The sequence below is a fragment of the Canis aureus genome, chromosome 32 (genome assembly GCF_053574225.1).
Source record: "Canis aureus isolate CA01 chromosome 32, VMU_Caureus_v.1.0, whole genome shotgun sequence".
NCBI classification, from domain to species: domain Eukaryota; kingdom Metazoa; phylum Chordata; class Mammalia; order Carnivora; family Canidae; genus Canis; species Canis aureus.
In genome coordinates this window covers 11,594,628-11,615,137 of record NC_135642.1, presented here as the reverse complement: position 1 = coordinate 11,615,137, position 20,510 = coordinate 11,594,628, and the positions used below count along the sequence as shown (strand labels likewise).

Below are 20,510 nucleotides of genomic sequence, written 5' to 3'. Positions count from 1 at the left end.
TGAGAATGCCATGGGTTGTGGCATGAGCTCAGAGTGCTGCTTTGTGTTAAAACATAGTCTCAATTTCTTTGAACAAACCATTAATAGATGTCAAGTTCACATTCTAGGTTTTAGTTCCTAAGCAGTGTTAAAAGCAAATGTGTGGGGTTTTATATTTCCAGCTGCCTTTTTTTTTTCAAAGTGAAATATGCGGGTTTTGGTTTTCAGCAGGCCACATTTCTTCTAATAAAAACAGTTGGAACAAAATGTGTTTTATAAGCATATAAAAATGTCAGACCATAATGATTTTAGTGCTGCATATTTAAAAATGGGTCACTAATATTTAAGATATTAGTATCTGCAATGAAAGTAAATTATGGAAAGTAAATTACACTATATCATTTATGTAAAGGAGAAGGTAGTTGGAAAGTAGTCCAGCAACTGTATTGAGACCACTTTAACTCAGCTTCTGTGCAATATGCATGTCTTTCAGCTTTCTAAGTTATTTAAATTTTGGCCTTAAAATTATTAAACTTTTGTGTTTGAAACTGGGCCCCAAAGTTTAAGAATCTTTTATGTGTTTGGAGACACAATTCATTACATGAAAGAGTACCTTCCTGCTATGGACTTACCAGAGAAACATCTCAGTAGGTTCTGGAACTAAAATGAGCTGTGCTTCCTTCTAATGGCTCACTTCCTATGATCTGATGGACATTATGAGCACCTTTTTGCCCTGTCTGCTAGGAAACTCAGAAAAATTTTTTAAGTCCATCTCTAATCCATGCATTTTGTACACTGAGCACACATCTAGAATCCTTTTCATTTGATTTCTTTTACCTTGATTTTTCTTTTGCCTGATTTCTTTCACTTGAGTCTCTTCCCATGTTATACTGTAGTTAGTGTTATAGACTACTGTAGTTCCATATTAAAATAATATGGTTGAAAATAGATTTTTAACAAGTCTGATCATTTTGTCAATATCATTATATTTTCTTTAGCACTTTGGCCCTTTTTCTTTGTAACTTAAAATTACATATTCTTTTTTTTTTTTTTTAAAGATTTTATTTATTTATTTATTCATAGGGACACAGAGAGAGAGAGAGGCAGAGACACAGGCAGAGGGAGAAGCAGGCTCCATGCAGGGAGCTTGACGTGGGACTTGATTCCAGGTCCCCAGGATCACGACCCTGGCTGAAGGCGGCACTAAACCGCTGGGCCACCGGGGCTGCCCAAAATTACATATTCTTAAATGATAAAATTCCAAACAGGAAAATTCCTGGGATGTTTTAAAAAAAATCTTTACTGTCTTTTCAGGTAATAAAAGTAGTACTAATACTATCTGGTTATAAAAAACATTATAGAATTTTCAAACTTTTAAAAAATATATAATGTAGAAAAACAAAGATCCTCCATAATGTTCTCTTTCCAAAACAAATAAACAAAAAAGCAACCCAAAAGTCAGAAACCAAAACCCAAAAAACTGTTAACCATTTCACGTATAGTTTTCTTTTTCCAGTTTTGTTGAGAAATAATCGACATACATTGCTGTATAAATTTCTGGTGTACAGTGTGATGGTTTGACTTACATTGTGAAATGATTACCAAACTAGGTTCATCTAACATCCTATATTCTCATATAGTTACAATAAAAAGAGAAGAAAGAAGAAAAAAATAAAGCAAAAATTTCCTTGTGATGAGAACTCCTAGGATTTACTTTCTTAATGAGTCTCTTATATATTATACAGCAGTGTTAGCCACAGTCATCATGTTATATATTACAACCTTAGTACCTATTTATCTTTCATCTGGAAGTTTGTACCTTTTGACCACCTTCCTCAAATTCCTCCTTTCCATCACCACTTCTGGTAACTACAAACCTGATCTTTGTTTCTGTGAGTTTGTTGTTTTAGATTGCACGTAAAGGTGAGATCATAGAGTATTTGTTTTTTCTGTGTCTGACTTACTTCTCTTAGCATAAGGCCTTCAAAGTCCATCCGTGTTATGGCAAATGGTAGGATTTCCTCATTTCTTATGGCTGAATAATATTCCACGAATAAATGAATATATATTATATATATTCCATTATATATCTATTATATATACTTCAGGAATATAATATACATTTATCCATACATCCATTGATGGGCATTTAGGTTGTTTCCACATCTTAGCTACTGTAAATAATGCTGCTATGAACATGGGAGTGCAGATATCTTTCTGAAGTGTTTTCATTACCTTTGGGTATATTCTCAGAAGTAGAGTTGCTGGATGGTATGATAGTTCTCTATTTTTAAATTTTGACGATCCTCTGTACTGTTTTCCACAGTGGCTCCCTTTTCTCCACATCCTCACCAGAATTATTATCTCTTGTCTTTTTTGATGATGGCCATTCTTACCGGTGTGAGGTGATAGCTCATTGTGGTCATTGTGGTTTAAATTTGCATTTCCCTAATGACTAGTGATGTTGAGCATCTTTTCATGTGCCTGTTGGCCCTTTGTATACCTTCTTCTTCTTTTTTTTTTCTTTGTATACCTTCTTTGGAGAATTGTCTATTCTCCAAAATGCCCACTTTTAAAAAAAATGGGTTATTTGGTTTTTTTTTTTTTTTTTTTTTTTTTTTTTGCTATTGAGTTGTATGAATTTTTTGTATATTTTGGATATTAACCCCTTATCACACATGTGGCTTGCAAATATTTCTTCCCATTCTGCAGATTGTCCTTTTATTTTGTGGGTGGTTTATTTTGCTGTGCAGAAACTTTTTTAAAAAAAGATTTTATTTATTTATTCACGAGAGACACACACAGAGAGAGAGAGAGAGAGAGGGGGGCTGAGACACAGGCCGAGGGAGAAGCAGGCTCCATGCAGGGAGCCTGATGTGGGACTCGATCCTGGGACTCCAGGATCACGCCCTGGGCTGAAGGCAGGTGCTAAACCACTGAGCCACCCAGGCATCCCAGAAACTTTTTAGTTTGATGTAGTCTGACTTGTTTTATTTTTGATTTTGTTGCTTATGCTTTAGGTATCATATTAAAAAACATTATCAAGACCAATAAGAATATTATATATTTTTGCTTCTGCATAGTCTTGAAGATATGCCAGTCAAATGCAAGGGACATACAACTCAGTGTTATTGGAATGCTTTGTAGGAGAGGATCGTGGTCACTCTTCATATCAGGCAAATGGAATTTAGAGTGTAGAGGATGGTAGGTCACAATCTGGCCATGGCATCAGCTAAAGCCTGGGTTTCTGGGGATAGTAATAATTGCTTTAAAGTGTTGTTTTGAGCAAATAAAAGATTATGTAGAGCACTTAGCATGGCATTTGATATATAGTAAATGCTAAATAAATATTAGCTGTTAAATTATTTTGACTCATGATTGATGGCTGTTTATAGCGAAACCCTGAAAAATCATGGTGCAAACAAGATAGAGTTTATTATTTCTCTACCATAGGTATGTCTAGATGGAAGGTCCAGGGCTGACTGTTGTTCCATAGTTACCAGAGACACAGGTTCTTTGTATCTTGATGCTCATGTATTTTCCATCTCCTGGTTTATTATGGCTGCTGCAGCTCTCACCATCTCAGCTGTATTCAAGCCAAGGGGAAGATCATGACCTAGAATTTGCATTATAGCATATATACTCACATCCTATTGGCCCAAACTTAGTTATATAGCCATTCCTAGCAGTAAGGGAGGCTGGAAAATGAGCCTTTAGCTGAGTGGCCATATGGCCCACTAAAATATTGATACCATGTCAAAGACATTGAGAGGTGACTTACACCCTGTCATGGCAGCTACAGCATTATCTCTGAGGAAGGCGGGTATTCTGCATATGTCCTCTTTAAAAAAAAAAATACATGTTTTCTTTAGAAAGAGGCAGAGGGGGAGGCAGAGGGAGAGAATCTCAAGCAGACTCTACACTGAGCGAGGAGTCCTGTGTAGTACTCAATCTCATAACCATGAAATCATGGCCTGAGCCGAAACCAAGAGTTGGATGCTTAACTGGCTGAACCACCCAGGTGTCCCTGCATATGTCCTCTTTCAGAAGTACCTCCTGCCCTCTTATATGGGCATTTATCAGACACTTTTGTAAATTTTTTTATATTTTTATCTTTTACTCGTTCATTTTTTAAAAAAGATTTATTTATTTATTTATTTATTTAATTATTTATTTATTTATTTATGAGAGAGAGGCAGAGACATAGGCAGAAGGAGCAGCAGACTCCTTGTGGGGAGCCGGATGCAAGACTTGATCCCGGGACCCTGGGATCAGGACTTGAGCCAGAGGCAGATGCTCAATCACTGAGCCCCTATCTTTTACTCATTCTTTGGGATAGTGATTGCGAGATATTTATTAGCTTTTGTATAAAGAACTGAAATTCTATACTAAAAATTTATACTCCTTTTATACTAAAATTGCTTTTTTATGGTTTAAGACCCCCTGATTATCTAGGATTCTGGGCTTTATTAACATTCCCCAGTTTCCTGTTTGAAGAAGTACACTGTATTCATTGAAATTAGTTGAGTACCACGGAAACTTGCTTAAGAGTTTTACTATTTCAGATTACTGTGCTGTAGACTTCAGTTACGTGATTATAAACATTCAGATGAATGCTGAAAGATTCAGACTTGGAAAAGCTGAATGTTCATTATGATAAGTAATGGCTTTGGTAACTTGTGCCTATTACAAATATTAATGTTAAAAGCTGTGCCAGTGACAAATGGAAAATTTTATAGCCAGAGAAACACCTGTGATGGCATTGCCTGTGATGACATTGTTGGGTTAGTTCTCTTCAATAGATTAATATTTCTTAGCATTGACTAATCGTCAAAATGCTTTAACATAAATGTTCTTTTTGGGATTTCTGTTATTCTTGCATATGGTGGTAAAGTAGCCTGTCTGATTAGGTTATCTTTATACCAAACTCTGTGTCATCTCAGATATAGAGGAACTCTTATTTTAAAATTAGATTTCATGGTTGTGCCAGCTGAATAGTAGGTGAGACTATGGCCAAAATTTGGGTGTGACTTGGGGCAGACATTCTTTCCTCCATGTTAGTTCAGAAAAATGTACAAGGCCTTGCAATATTTGTCCAGATCTATTTGGTTTCTAAAACTTGATTTAGGGTATTCAGGGATCCTGGCTGCTTAGCTTTTAGCCTACCTAGATTCCCAGGCTACTGCAATAATTATGCTGAAGTGTTCTACATCTTTCTTAAAGCCCTCATATTGGCTGAGTGTGGAACTTCCTAAAATTTCCTGACAGTCTATTTAGCTTGTTTTAACTTTATAAGGAGAAAAACAGATTCAAAGACACTGAACGACATAGTACCCTGGGCTGAGGAATGAATCTGTGCATGTGGATAGTCTCACACCCAGACAAGATCTAGCCATCCTCACTTTTGATTTATTTTGAGACCTTTATAAAACTGAGGACTTCTAAATGTATATATATATAAAAAGACAACAACAACAACAAAAGAATTGAAAAACCTAAAAGCCTACCAGCAAATCTGGTCTCCACTGTTTAATTTTAATAGCTTTTATGGCCTGGTGTGGACAGATTATACAGGTTGACAGACCCAGCTATATGATTTCAGATTGCCTTCCTGTGAGGATGCAGTCTTTCCACTGGATGAGTCCAGAGTTCTGATGTAGTCAATGCCTTTGGGCAGCAATAACATAAAACAATATTAAAGAGGGAAAATCCCACACCCTTGATAAGAATTGGTAGCAGAATTTATATTTTTAGAAAGCAAAACTTGGAAACAACTATATTTATTATTTTTAAAGATTTTAGAGCATTTTTGTAAAGTGTGTTTCACTGTTATCATTAGTTTAAATATGAATTCTATATTTCAAACAAAACGGTCACCAATATTTACCTTTCCGATGAGATATTTTATTTGCATGGTTATTTTTAAAGCATGTGTTCATTTTGGTGGAGTTGCTCTTGTGGGGTTTAACCTGTATTTACATATTTTCCTCTTCCTTATGAATGTCTTGTTTCTGATTTATAAGACTAAATACCAAATGCTTCTTTTTGGTGGTTATTGGATAACTTTCAGATAGAACACACACAAGAAAAAGTATGTTATTATTAACTAAATTATTAACATTCATTTGCTAAGTATAATTTTAGTTATTTTTGTAAGTTTTTAAATATAAAGACTACTAAATTGTATTCATTAGCAAAATGTGTTAACTACTTTCTAAAATGTTTTCCTTTTTTATTATTTTTTTTTAAGTAGGCTCCATGCCCAGCATGAAGCCCAGTGGCAGGCTTGAACTCACAACCCTGAGATCAAGACCTGAGCTGAGATCAAGTGTCAGATGCTTAACCCACTGAGCCACCCAGGTGCCCTTGTGTTAATTACTTTTAACATTTTGGTGTGTTTTCTTTCTACAATTTCTTTTTCTGTGTATATGAATGTGCTCATGCATCCCTATGTAATAAATCAGAATCTGGGTATATATGTGTATATATATATATATATATGTTTTTGTTTGTTTAGATTATTTTGATTGTACATAACATTATATATGTTAAATTATGAAAATTACCCTTGTCAGTAATTACACTTTGTAAATATGCTTTTATTTTTATTTATTTTTATTTTTTAAAGATTTTATTTATTTATTCATGAGGAACACAGAGACAGAGGCAGAGACACAGGCAGAGGGAGAAGCAAGCTCCATGCAGGGAGCCCGATGCGGGACTTGATCCCTGGACTCTGAGATCACACCCTGAGCCAAAGGCAGACGCTCAACCTGCTGAGCCACCCAGGTGTCCCTGTAAATATGCTTTTAAATAATTGCCTAGAATAATTGCCTAGTACTACGTTACATTGTGTGATATGTCACATTTTACCAATTTCCTTTTTGTTGAATATTTCGATTTTGTACTACTAGAAAGAATGCTGCAAACATTCTCTTTTCCGTACTTTTATGAGGGGCTTTCCTACTGTGTTCTCCCAGTATCTTGCTACTTTCTGCCACTGACAAATAGAGCACTACCCTGACACTTGAAATAGTTGATAAAGAACACTGAACTCATATTGCTTAAAACTATTTTACCACTATTTTGTTCTCCTTTTTAAAGGAGAAAGACCCTTACTTTATGTGTATTCCTTTAGGTTCCACTATATAATAGTGGAACCTAAAAACCTGGGTGATAAAAACTCATGGTAATGCTCTTAAATTTAATTTGCAGATTCTCCAATACCTATTAAGCACTGGCTTAATATTCGGACAGAAATAGCAGATTTTCCAGTTTTCAGGACAGCCTTGGTTAATTGATTGTATTCATGTAACTAGTATATTAAATATCTGGCAATCAAAAGCAATTATTTTTATCAGAATAGACTAATGACATTAAGGTGTGTAAAAGAAAAAGCCTAGTTTTAGTCTGTTTGAAAGTTGGTTGGGAGGGCAGATGTGGCTTTCATGGAGTACTGAGCTGCATTTCCATGCCCTGAACACTCAGTCCTTGGGAATAATTATTCTATTCACTGCTCAATAGGTTTCCCACATGTGAGGGCTGCCAGGCTTCTCTGGCTTCTAATATGGGAGCTAAAAAAGATTTCCTTACTGAGCTCAAAAATGAACTCTACGCAAATGTATGGCCTTCCTTCTTCACTCAAAAATGGCCACAGATAGACACTGTACCAAGTGTGGCAAGATGAATTATGTGACTGAGGTGTTTTCCAAAACATACCTTTTCACAATAAAATATCTAGTATTTTTCTGGCTTATGCATTACTAATATGATCTCCATACTTAAATAAGCAAACAAACTACTCCTAAAAATAATGGGAGGAAAAAAAAATAATGGGAGGGCAGCCCAGGTGGCTCAGCGGTATAGCGCCGCCTTCAGCCCAGGGTGTGACCCTGGGGTCCCAGGATCAAGTCCCATGTTGGGCTCCCTGCGGGGGGCCTGCTTCTCCCTCTGCCTGTGTCTCTGCCTCTCTCTCTCTCTCATGAATAAATAAATAAAAAATCTTAAAAAAAATTCCTCTCTTAAAAAAAAAAAAAGGGGGAGATGTTGTGATACCCGCCACTGTACACTTTTAAGTTTATACATTTGTATTTCATTTGATCTTGATGAAGTTCACAATTTTAACTGGTCAAATGAAATAAATGAAGCATTTTACATATTATACCATGGAAATTCTGAAAATTTATACTTTTAGGATACATTTTTTGAGAGAGGGGTGGTTTTGGTTTGTGGATATGGAAAAATGTGGACTCCTGGTTCAATATATCCTTAAATTTTATATTTGAATTTATATTTGGTAAAAGGATATCTTAGTATTGGTAGTCTTTTGGCACTTAATTCTTCAGCCAGTATTATGTTGTCAAGGTTTATCTATATTTTTGTATGCATCAATAATGCACTCTTTGAGGGCAATGTAACATTCTGTAGTGGGAATAGACCTAAATTTATTTACATATTTTCTTGTAAGTAGACATGAGGGTTATTTCCAGACACTTGTTTTTATGAATGCTGTTACCATGAACATTCCTATACTATAACAGTTCCTCTGGTTTCTACTTTGGAGTGGAATTGATAGGTCATAGGGTATCTGGAATGCTCAGCTTTGTAAGATAATTCAGTCCTGTCTTCCAGAGCAATTGTACCAGTTTACATTCCTACCAGCAAAATTTTGAAATCTTGTCATCCATATTCTCTCTAAACACTTGATATTATCAGACTTTTGAATGTTGCTAATTATGTGGGTTTATAGTGGTCTTCATTTGCATTTCTCTGATCACTGAATGAGGTTAAATATTTATTCAATACTTACTGCCATATGTAGTTCTTCTTTAGAAAAAAAAGAGACTTGTTCATGTTTTTGGCCTGGTTTTAAAACTTGCATTGATTTAGCTTTTCTTTCTATTATAGGAGCTTTTAGTTTTTAAAATTTAAAATTTTTAAATTTTTGGAGTTGTAAGAAATATATATATTCTTGATACTAATGCCTTGGCATTTATATGAACGGGAAATATCCTCTCCCAGTTTGTAACTTTTTTCACCTTCTCTAGACTTACTTTTAACTATAGGATGTCCTTGCTTTAAATGGAGTCAAATTTATTAATATTTTATAATGAACACTTTTAAAGAAAACCTTTCCTGTCAAGATCAGAAAGAATTAAAAAATATATTTTCCATGAAAAGTTTTAATGTTTTGCTTCTAGCATTTTAAGTCCTGATGCATCTGGAATTAGTTTTTGTGTGATGTGAAATAGAGGTTCACTTTTCATTTTTATCATATAGTGTACTACCTCTGTCACGTATTAAAGTCATAATGTGTGTGCGATTTTTTCCTGAGCCCTCTCCTAGTCCGTGGGTCAGTATGTTTATCCCTGCCCTGAATGTCTGCTAGTCAACTTCAGGAACAGTTCTGGTATCCAAGAGGGCACAGCTCCCCTTGTTGCTCCTCTTTCAGGAATGTCTTGGCTCTTTGCTCTTTGTTCTTCCTCGTGAACTTAAAAATCAGCTTGTTTAGTTCCATAAACAACCCTTTTGGGATTTGGATTAGCATTGTATTGAATTTTTAGATTGATTTGGAGACAATGTCATCTTTATGATATTAGGTCTTCCTAGTTATGAACTCAGTATATCTCTCAGTCTATTCAGGTAATTTTAAATATCTTTTAATAAAGTTTAAACAAGTCCCATATTTGAATTTTGCATCTGTTTAAAAAATACTTATTCCTAGTTGCTTGACATTTTTAATGCTATTATAAATCATGTCTTTTAAATAATATATTCTAGCTGCTTACTGCTGGTGTATAGAAATGTGATTAGTTTTTGTGTATTGATCTTATACCTGGCTATCTTGCTAAACTCTCTTTTTAAGAAATAATAACTTATTTGTAGATTCTTTTGTGCTCTCTAGGTATAGAGCCATGGTTGACATTTTTATTTTCTTCTTTTCCATCATTTTTCATTTTTTTCCTTGTACTGTTTAGAACCCCACGACAATGTTGACTAGGATTGATGTTAATGGGCATTCTTTTCTTGTTCTTAATTTTAAAGGCTTTTAATGTTTTCCCATTAAGTGTAATGGGAGTTATAGGGTTATTTTTTTTTAAATTAAATCAAGTTAAGGATATTCCCTTCTCTATCCCTGATCTACTAAGTGTTTTTTTTTTATTTTTATTTTTTAAGATTTTTATTTATTTATGATAGTCACACACAGAGAGAGAGAGAGAGAGAGAGAGAGGCAGAGACACAGGCAGAGGGAGAACCAGGCTCCATGCCAGGAGCCCGACGTGGGATTCGATCCCGGGTCTCCAGGATCGTGCCCCGGGCCAAAGGCAGGCGCCAAACCGCTGTGCCACCCAGGGATCCCTAAGTGTTTTTTTTTAATCAAGAATTTCCATCAGATTTTATCAGATGTTCTTCTTTTTCAAGTTTCAGAATTTATTTTTTATTTTTTAAAAAATTTATTTAAATTCAATTAGTTAACGTATAGAGTATTATTAATTTAAGAGGTAGAGGTTAGCGATTCATCAGTCTTATTATATCATCTGCCCTCCTTAATGCCCATCACCCAGTTACCCCATCCCCCCCATTCACCTCCTCTCCAGTTTGTTTTCTATGATTAAGAGTTTCTTATGGTTTGTCTCCCTCTCAACTCTGTCTTTTATTTTTCCCTCACTTCCCCTGTGCTTCTGTTTTGTTTCTTAGATTACACATATGAATGAAATCATATGATAATTGTCTTTCTCTGGTTGACTTATTTCACTTAGCATAATACCTTCTAGTTCCATCCACATTGTTGTAAATGGCAAGATTTCATTTTTTGATGGCTGAGTAATATTCCATTGTATATATACACCACATCTTCTTTATCCATCTGTCGATGGACATCTGGGCTCTTTCCATATTTTGGTTATTGTGGACATGGCTACTATAAACATTGGGGTGCAGGTGCTATAGGGTCTGCACACCCTAAGAGTAAAAAGTTTTGTGATTATCTTGTGCTTTTGTGCTTTCCATTGTTTAGTTCCCAGGTTACTAGATGATTAAATGGCCCTCATTTTAGGTTGACACTTTGTGTGGAATGTTCTGTAGTGTTTGGAGGGCCCCACCCTTTCTTTTAGGTCCTTAGACCACACCCTTCTGTGTTGAACATGCCATGAATTTCCATCCCACCCCATCCCATCCATTTCTTCCTATCAAGTAGTGTTGTGGCATGAGGTTTGTAGCTTTGAGGAGCATCAGTTACCTGAAATACTTGCCTCATATTTTCTCCCAGGTTATGTTATAATGCATCTATTATTATTACCATGATTGTCATATCACCATCATATATAATTAATTCTTGTATCTCTATGTAACTGGATGGAATGTCAAACTGCTGATCTGGATTTTTCCCTTGAGTGTGCTAAAACCAGTTGTTTTATTCCCAAAGTTCTGAAAAAAACCACAGTACCAATAAATATATCCTTGCCTTTACTTTTTAACCAATTTTTTTTTTTAGTAGCACCCAAGAACTGGCATTTTGTTTATCTTTTTATTGAATTTTAAAGATTTTATTTATTTGAGAGAGAGAGTGCGCAGGAGCAGAGGAGAGAAGAGGGGAGGGGAGGGCCCAGGGAGAGGGAGAGGGAGAGGGAGAAGCAGACTCTTTGCCCAGCAGGAGGCCTGAAGTGGGACTTGATCCCAGTTCTCTGGGATCATGACTTGAGCCAAAGGCAGATGCTTAAATGACTGAGCCCCCCAGGCGCCCTAACCAGTGAATTTTCTATTCTGTCTGTACTATTTCTGGAGGGAGGAGGGGAGAGACAGGCAGTCCTGTTATTCAGAACCAGACCCTTTCCAAGTAGGTAGTAGATGCAGGTGTTTGGGCCGATCTCAACGCTGAGAACAATATTAACAGTGATCACGCCTGTATGGGGAGCATCTCTGCAGTGGCTGCAGTCTACAATGCCTTACCCTCAGCATCTCACTAGAGACTAGCCCAATTTTGCAGAGCAGATCTTTGACCTTCAAAGAAGCTGGGGTTCAGAGAAGTTCAATAACTAGTCCAATATCACACAGTTTAGTAACTGGCCAGACCAGGAGCGCTCCCTGGGCTCTTTGACTCCAGAACCCTCAAAACCACTTCCTGTGCAGATGCTGTTCTCTGGAGAGTCTCTACATCTTCCTATTTTTCTGGAGTGTGGACTTGGAAGTATGTGGAGCCCAGAACTCAGTGGGACCTGCTGGGTGATTGAATAATTGGATTCTCTGTGCCCCGTGGGGAAGCCAGATCCCTACAGATGCAAGCGATGCTCTGGAAACTTTGGGTGCTATCTGGCCATTTTCTATTAAAAGTTGAATTGATGATTTATTGCTCAGATTGGTAGGTTTGAGAGATTTTTACATTATTCACTTTAGGTAAGGAATATTTAGATCTGTGGCATTCATGATTATATTCTGGATTTTTGAGTCAGAAAACTGGAGGGTTTGGAAAACTTTGGAAAATATCTCTAGTATGCTGAAATAAAGTGAGAGCTTAATAAAAATATGCATTAATGCAGGAATCCACTGCCCTCACACTAAGCACAAGAGATCTCTGTTGAACCTTGGGAAAAATAAACTTACTCCCTTGGCTTTTATGGAGGTGGCACTAAAATTTGGTAGCTGTGCCCAAGAGTGGGGTAGTGGCATAGAATGAAAACAGTCTGCAGGAGCCTTCAGGTTCTTTAAAACACAACCAAATTAAACATTAACATAGTCTTTACAGAATGAACCCCAGATTCCCTCATCCCACACAGACAGTTGATTTTTTGAAAAAGAAATTCAACTTAAAAAGTTAGTTTACTCTTCTACTTTTACCAAGTATTTAATTAAACACAATTAATCAAATGGTGAGAGAATAAAGGTTCCTGTTTAAAATTCTTTCCTTCTCTAGTACATCCAAAAAGTGACCCGAGTTTTAGGCAGAATTGTTAAATTTTATTTTTTGCCCTTTTACTAGTTCCTTACTTTGATCCAGTTAATATTAAAATGCTCAGAGAGCAATTATCATTCATCTTTCAACTTGATGAACAAGTATTTTCATTGCAAATGAAGTATGCCCTATAAATGATTAAACATTAATAAAAACAAGAATCAACCTGATTTGTTTCAACACCTAAATTTCTCTGCAGGAGGGGACATTTTTCTGTCAGTTTGTCAATGTGTTATTTTGGCAGACTCCCTTTTGCTCAAGTGGTGTGTATTTGGCTTGGTTTTGAATTTAGTAAAGAGGATGACTGAGGTCTGAAATGAAAAAAAGAGTACCAAACTTCTCAGATTCTGTTTATAAAAATGTCGCAGAAGTGCTTACAATTGGAAGCCTGTGAATCCCAAGAATTTCTCTGGCATCTCTCGATATTCAGTATTTTTTTTAAAAAAAGATTTTATTTATTTATTCATTAGAGACATAGAGAGAGGCAGAGACATAGGCAGAGGGAGAGGCAGGCTTCCTTGTGGGGATACTGATGCAAAGACTCGATCCCAGGACCCCGGGATCACGACCTGGGGCAGATGCTCAGCCACTGAGCCACCCAGGTGCCCCTCAATATTCAGCATTTATGGTGTATTTAATTTATTGGTCATACTGAATAACATGCAGTGTGACACGTCAGCCCTACTAGGCTTTCCATTCAGACAGCCTTTCTAACATAGCAGCTGACCAAGAACTGGCAGCTATTTCTGCCTATGAAAGAAGTTGGGTTCAACATTCCAGTTGAACCAATTGACCAGTTAGTTAACCTTTGTACACCATTAAGAGAAGAATAATCACTACTCTTTTGTTTATATCTAATATATGGTTCCTTAATTTACTCCTCATACATGGGAGTACATTTTCTGCCATTTTCACATGTGGGCTTTTGGGTCAAATTTGTTTCATGAGTTTCTGTTTTTGTTTACCAAGCAAGGTAATTACTATTGCAATAGATTTACTCACTTAGACACTGATTGGCACATAATAAGTGCTCAGTAAATAGTGTTTGAATGAATAAATGCTGGGCAGTGAATATGGGGACCTTTTGGCTTCTCTGCATATCTAATTAAGTGGTCATATATTTAGAGGTTTGATTTCCATTCATATCACTGCCGTCTATGTAATGTTGTAAGAATTAACTTTACCTGGATGGTTTAAAATTCCAGGGTTTAAACATTAGCTTCAAATTTAGGTAAAAGTAAAATTGTAGCATTGGCTGTAGTCAAGCAAGCAGGGAAATGTATGAATTTCCAGTTTCCAGGAAGGTTGGAAAAAATGACTTTTCTAGAATGAGATGATTTCACTCTAATAGGAGCACTAAAATTAAATGTCTCTAATTGCATAAAGCCTTGGCAGTAACTCATGAGCGGATCTTCTGTCCCTTGTTGGTTTTATATATGTGCTTTGCTGGCAAAAATGCGTTGTTTATTTATTGATGACAAACAACTATATAGAACCCGCTTTATGTAATGTATTGAAAACTAAACTGAAGGATATCACACATGTCTTGAGTATTGTATTTTTTTGGTATTCTTTTATTATTTATTTATTTTTTTTAAAGATTTTTTTTAAATTTATTCATGATAGTCACACACAGAGAGACAGAGAGGCAGAGACACAGGCAGAGGGAGAAGCAGGCTCCATGCAGGGAGCCCGACGTGGGATTCGATCCCGGGTCTCCAGGATCACGCCCCGGGCCAAAGGCAGGCGCCAAACCGCTGTGCCACCCTGGGATCCCCTGGTATTCTTTTAATTGCATATACAACAGTGACCCTATTGATGTTATTAATTTTTGTTTTAAAATTTGGATTTCTTTTTTTCAGGATAAGGTTGAAAGTTCGTGCTCTGTAAGTGTAGAATGATAAGTCCTTTGAATGATGACCTGAAATAATAACCTACTATAATGAGAATACATGTTTTATTGCTTTTTTGATGTCGTATATGACATGAAGGGAAATGTTTCTTCTAAAGTCTTAAATATGTAAGTTGGATTTGCAGACAGTAGAGAGGCTGTAAGGTCTCTTCTTTATTGGTTTCGGAAAGAATAATATCTATTTGTAACATAGTCAATCCCTGCCATACGTACATACAGTGGTGCTACAGCTGTGGCCCTGCATGACACGATCATCTTATTAGATATGGTCCTTTAACTTTGTCCTTTTATTTTTAGCTTTGTAACGTTCTTCCAAAGTTATTTGGAATAAAAAGTCAAATGTTCAATCATGGCGTTTAAATTCACTTGAGATTTTTTTTTTTTAAGTATCAACTAGGACTTGATTTCTTTAAAATGTGAAATAAAGAATACTTCTATTAATTACTAGAACAATTTCAAATCGAGTTACTCAACAGTGACTTGAGTTCTTGGCATTTCAAATATGAAGTTAACTTTTATATTGGCCCAGTTAACATTCCCAGAGTAAGTAAGTAGACTGAGGCAATTTGGATTCTCTAGAAGTAGTGTGGAGATGGAGTTTGGGATCCAAGACGTTTATTAGGAACGATTACCTATAAAAGGGAAAAGGGGAGGCATGTTTGGGTGGAGGGAGAAGCTGAACTGCCTGCAGACCTGGTGAGCCTCTGCAGACCCAACAGGGAAGTATGGAGCAAGGGTTTCCAGGCAGTGGTGTCCAATGTTGGCTGTAATAACTGGCCTTTCCACCCCACCTTGCTCAGTCACCAAAGCAGGTCAACCTGGAGAACATGTGACCTCAGGCAAGAGGCTCTCAGTGGCTGAGGCCCATGGAAGAGCTGCCTGCTAGAGACTGTCCACTGGCCGAAGGTCTTTCTTGGTGGGGGGACTGAGCTCTACCACATGGGACTCTCCTAATCCTTACTAACAATAATACTTATATATTCATATCATTATCTTCATCTGACCAATGAAAAATGGAGCCAAAATAGTTTGCTTAAGATCTCGTGGTTAATTCTGAGCAAAGTTAAGAAGAATAACTTATGTGTCCTATTATCTCAGCCTTTGGCAAACTGACATCATGCTGCCATGGCTATATTATTCTTAAATGGGTGTCAGTGTATGTGAAGAAGTGAGGGGGAAGGTATTATAGTTCAAGACTTGTATGGTGGGATGCCTTGGGTAGCTCAGTGGTTGAGCATCTGCCTTTGGCTCAAGGTGTGATCCTGGGGTCCCAGGATTGAGTCCCACATTGGGCTCCCTGCAGGAAGCTTGCTTCTCCCTCTGCCTGTGTCTCTGCCTCTCTTTCTCTCTGTGTCTCATGAATAAAGAAATAAAATCTTAAAAAAACAATTAGTTTGGTAAACTACCATAAAGCGTGTAGGTTTTATTTATTATTTTTTATTCATGAGAGAGACAGAGAGAGAGGGGCAGAGACATAGGCAGAGGGAGAAGCAGGGTCCCTGTGGGGAGCCCAATGTGGGACTCGATCTTGGGACCCCGGGATCACACCCGGAGCTGAAGGCAGACCCTCAACCACTGAACCACCCACATGCCCCAAGGCACAGGTTTTAGATTCCACCTGGCGTGGCTTCTTAGTTTGTGTTCTCTCTGGCTCTGTGACAGGTAAGTCTCTCATTCATTCTGACCTTCAGTGTTCTCATTGGTCAATGAGAGGAATGAAGGTTTTTTTTTGTTTTTTTTTTTTGTTTTTTTGAGAGGAATAAAGTTGATGCATTGACTAAACAGTGTGGATGAAAACCCATAGTACACGGTGTTCATAGCAGGACACACCATACATGCTAATATGTTAAATACTAAAATAAAAATAAGTCAAACTGTAAAATGTTGATAGAAAAATGAATATTTGAACTTGAAGGCAGAGAGAGCTTTTCTCCCTTATATTTTCCTTTTGTATCTCTCTTATACTTTTTGTAGTAATATATTAGGAAATGACTGACAGACTTTTCTAGAGAAGTTGCTTCTGTGATGCGGGGCCATTCTGAACAGATATGGGAACTTTTTAAAAAAAGTTGAGGAAGGAGCATGGAATGAAAAAGATTGACTAAATCAACAAATATTCATGGAATGCTTATGGGCCAGGCCTTTTCTGAATTTTAATGATGTGGTTCAATATAGACAGTCAATGAAAGTACCAGATCCAAGCTCATTGAAGACAGCACTTCTCTGTTTCCCACTCCTACCCTCTTGGGTTAGTCTCCATTATTTTCTTAGGGTTATTGCTGTAGGCTGGCAACAATTTTCCACCTGTCTACTGTAGGCCTACCTTCAACCCATTCTTTATGGAAATTCAATTCTGTTTTTTCCTACTTCTCATGGCTTTCATAAAATCCAAAATACTTGGCATTGACTATTGCCTGGAGCCTGCCAATCTCATCTCTCACTATTTACATTTCCAAACCCAACTCCAAAACCCATACCCCTCCCCCACTCCCTTTCTATTTCACTAGCTCCCCCAGTGGGCTTTGGACCTCTAGATTCAGACCTTTGCCCACACTGGTTCCGCATCTTGTAATGCTCTTCCTCTTTGCTTCTATACTGGTTAACTGCCATTGGTGTCTATTTTACTTCCTTTGGAAAAGCTTTTGCTAACCCTAGACTAGATTGGGTCCCCCTAAACGAACAAGGGGTGGTGGAAAGGGAGGTGGGCAGGGAGTGGGGGTGACTGGGTGATGGGCACTGAGGGGGGTACTTGATGGGATGAGCACTGGGTGTTATGCTATATGTTGGCAAATTGAACTCCAATTAAAAAAAAAAAGATTGGGTCCCCCTCTTACTTTCTTCTCATACTCCCTCTTAGAATTGATCACAAGAGGTAATTACATGTTGAGTGTGTGTGATTGTCTGTTTCCTGCATCAGACTGCAGCTCTGCAGGGCCATGACTGGGTCTGTTTGGCCTCACATCTGCCAAGCACGTCCTGCCATGGAGTAGAACTGAATCCTTTTGAACAAAGGACTTAAAAGCCTCCCATAATTCTCCTTTGTTCAGCCTGTATTTCCCACCTCACTGTTAGAGCCATCTAAGTTTGGACATAGGTCCAGTGTAAATTCCACTTAAATTAAACTATACATTTGCTACCACAAAGACTAGGAATGAGGCCTTTACTCTTGATGTCTACAATTAAAAACAAATCTTACCATTGCTTAAACGTAATATACTTTATTTTATTTTAAACCTAATGTGCTTTATATTTTAGTGCATGCCATTGTTTCAATGTTAAAAAAATCATGGTACTTTGATTTATTTAAAAGATTATTTTTCTTTATCAAGTCATTGAATTACGAGATGTGATGTCTTCAGATATTATTACTCAAATTGTTTTTTTTTTTAAAGATTTATTTATTTATTTATTCATGAGAGACACACAGAGAGAGAGAGAGAGAGAGAGAGAGAGGCTCCCCATGCAGGGAGCCTGATGTGGGACCCAATCCCGGGTCTCCAAGATCATGCCCTGGACTGAAGTTGGTGCTAAACCACTGAGCCACCAGGGCTCCCCTCAAATTGTTTTTTTCAAGGACTTGATTTGTGGGGGAGGGAGAATCAAGCCCTTCATCCACTTTTTCTCCTATCAACTCTCCTAATCTCATGTTTTTCTTTGGACCAAAAGCTCTTTTTACAGTGCCTAGTGTCTTATAAGTAAGAGACTGGAGGGAGAGTGGAAATATGTAGTTTGCTTATGAGAGAGCAAATGTAAACCTTCTCATAATAAGTGCATTTCTTGGCCATTTTATGCTGGTATGAATTCAGGCCAGGCTACTTTAAAATGGACATCTTCTATTTTTATAGGAAACACATGGAATGTCTGGAATTCTTCTTAGAAAAAAGAATCTGCATCCTGCTGCGAAGCAGCAAAGTAACTTGCTTTTTGTTAGTTGTGGCCTTAGATTTCAATTCTAAAGGCATCCTAAAAATCAGACATGATTGACTGAAGTTCAGTATTGCATCTTGAACTGAAAATGAGGACTATATATTTGATTTGAAAAATTTGAATATTTGTGTTTCATTCACTTTGATAGTGTGATCCAAATGGCCATTTTCTTTGTGTTTTATTTCAAAGACATTTACTTTATAAAGCTCTCCATATTTTCACTTTGAATAAGAGAAAACAAATGGTAATTTCACTTAATTGTTGTGTCTTTGACATCTCAGTGGTTCCTGTATATGAATGCCAGGACTCGTGGACTGAAAAAATAGTTCCTAATTCTTCATGCAGATAACAATATTGAAATCATAATAGGAGTAACTTTATTTGGAACCTCTTCTTATCTTTTTTATCAATATTAAAACTACTTGTGAACTGCAGGCTTGTAGATGGTAAGATAATGTTAGTCTGAGTTTTGGGCATGTTCTTCTGCAATATGTCAGCTGTACCAGAAATGAGGCTGGCTGGATTTTTAGTCACAGAGACATTGCTTTACCTTATTTTATTTTTCAATACCGTGTATGATTTTTAAAAAAAGATTTTATTTATTTATTCATGAGAGACACACCCAGAGAGGCAGAGATAGAGGCAGAGGGAGAATCAACTCCATGCAACTCCAGCCCGATGTGGGACCCGATCCCAGGACCCCAGGATCATGTCCTGAGCTGAAGGCAGATGCTCAAACGCTGAGCCACCCAGGTGTCCCCAGTGTACGATTTTTACTTGGAGAAAATAGATTGATAGAGTTGACTAACATGGTGTTTCTTGCTTCACTGTTTATTCCTTTCATGATTAACCAGAAGCTCCAAATTGCTGATATTTTATTTAATCTTTAAGTTACTGGTTAATAAGTATGTGAGATTCTTCTAAGAGCATCAATTTCCACGTTGTGAGTGGAACCTCTCTGGGGAAACACAAGAATTTAAGAAAAAAGGAAATTAGGTGTTTTTCTTTCATGATCATTATCTTGAAGGAATCAACACAGAAAAGTAGCTATTGTATTGCGAAGGGGTTAGTTTTTAAGAATGGCTTTTGTTTAGTCCTGTGTGGTATGACCCAGAAAAATGTCTTGTTTGTTCTTGTTAATTGCTTCCCTCCCCCACCCCGTGTTTTATGTAGTGCAATTGATTAATTAAAACTTTACTTAGCTTTTGTTTATAGACAAAATAAAATGATCAATGACCTCCATAATAGCAAAACTCTTGAAATCTAAGGATATGGATTGGTGGAAAATAAAAGTTCTTGGTGTTAGTAGGATAAAGGTTAGTTCATTGACTTCACTATGGCCTTGGTCTATGATGTTGGGGGGAGAAACATTTTCAGTTTTTGGTGTTTTCAATACAGGCTGAGATTATCTTTTTTTTTTTTTTTTTTTAAAGATTTTATTTATTCATGAGAGACAGAGAGAGAGAGAGAGAGAGAGAGAGGCAGAGACACAGGCAGAGGGAGAAGCAGGTTCCATGCAGGGAGCCGACGGGGAATCAATCTCCAGAATCACACCCTGGGCTAAGGCAGCCTAAACCGCTGAGCCACCCCTGGGCTGCCCTGAGATTACCTTTCCATTAGATTAAGTGGAACTTGTCAACTTTATGTCTAAATGACTTAGGAAAAAAAAAAAAGAGTATTTGTTGGTTATTCATTAAATAGATATTTTATTGTATATATTTCTTGTGGAAAAAATGAGATGAT

The 20,510-nt window shown here is 37.0% G+C and overlaps 1 protein-coding gene across 12 annotated transcripts in view; it reads left to right on the top strand.

The window, feature by feature from the left end:
- The window catches only part of FSIP1 (fibrous sheath interacting protein 1), a 193,114-nt gene that overhangs the window by 101,098 nt on the left and 71,506 nt on the right, over nucleotides 1–20,510 (top strand). The window contains exon 11 of one of the 12 annotated variants that reach the window (XM_077880575.1): nucleotides 14,555–14,833. The exons of the other annotated variants lie outside the window; for them this stretch is intronic. Within the exon in view, the coding sequence (XP_077736701.1) occupies nucleotides 14,555–14,818 (264 nt within the window). The 3' untranslated portion in view covers nucleotides 14,819–14,833. Of the gene's footprint in view, nucleotides 1–14,554; nucleotides 14,834–20,510 lie in introns of those variants that run through there. 12 annotated transcript variants of the gene reach the window in all.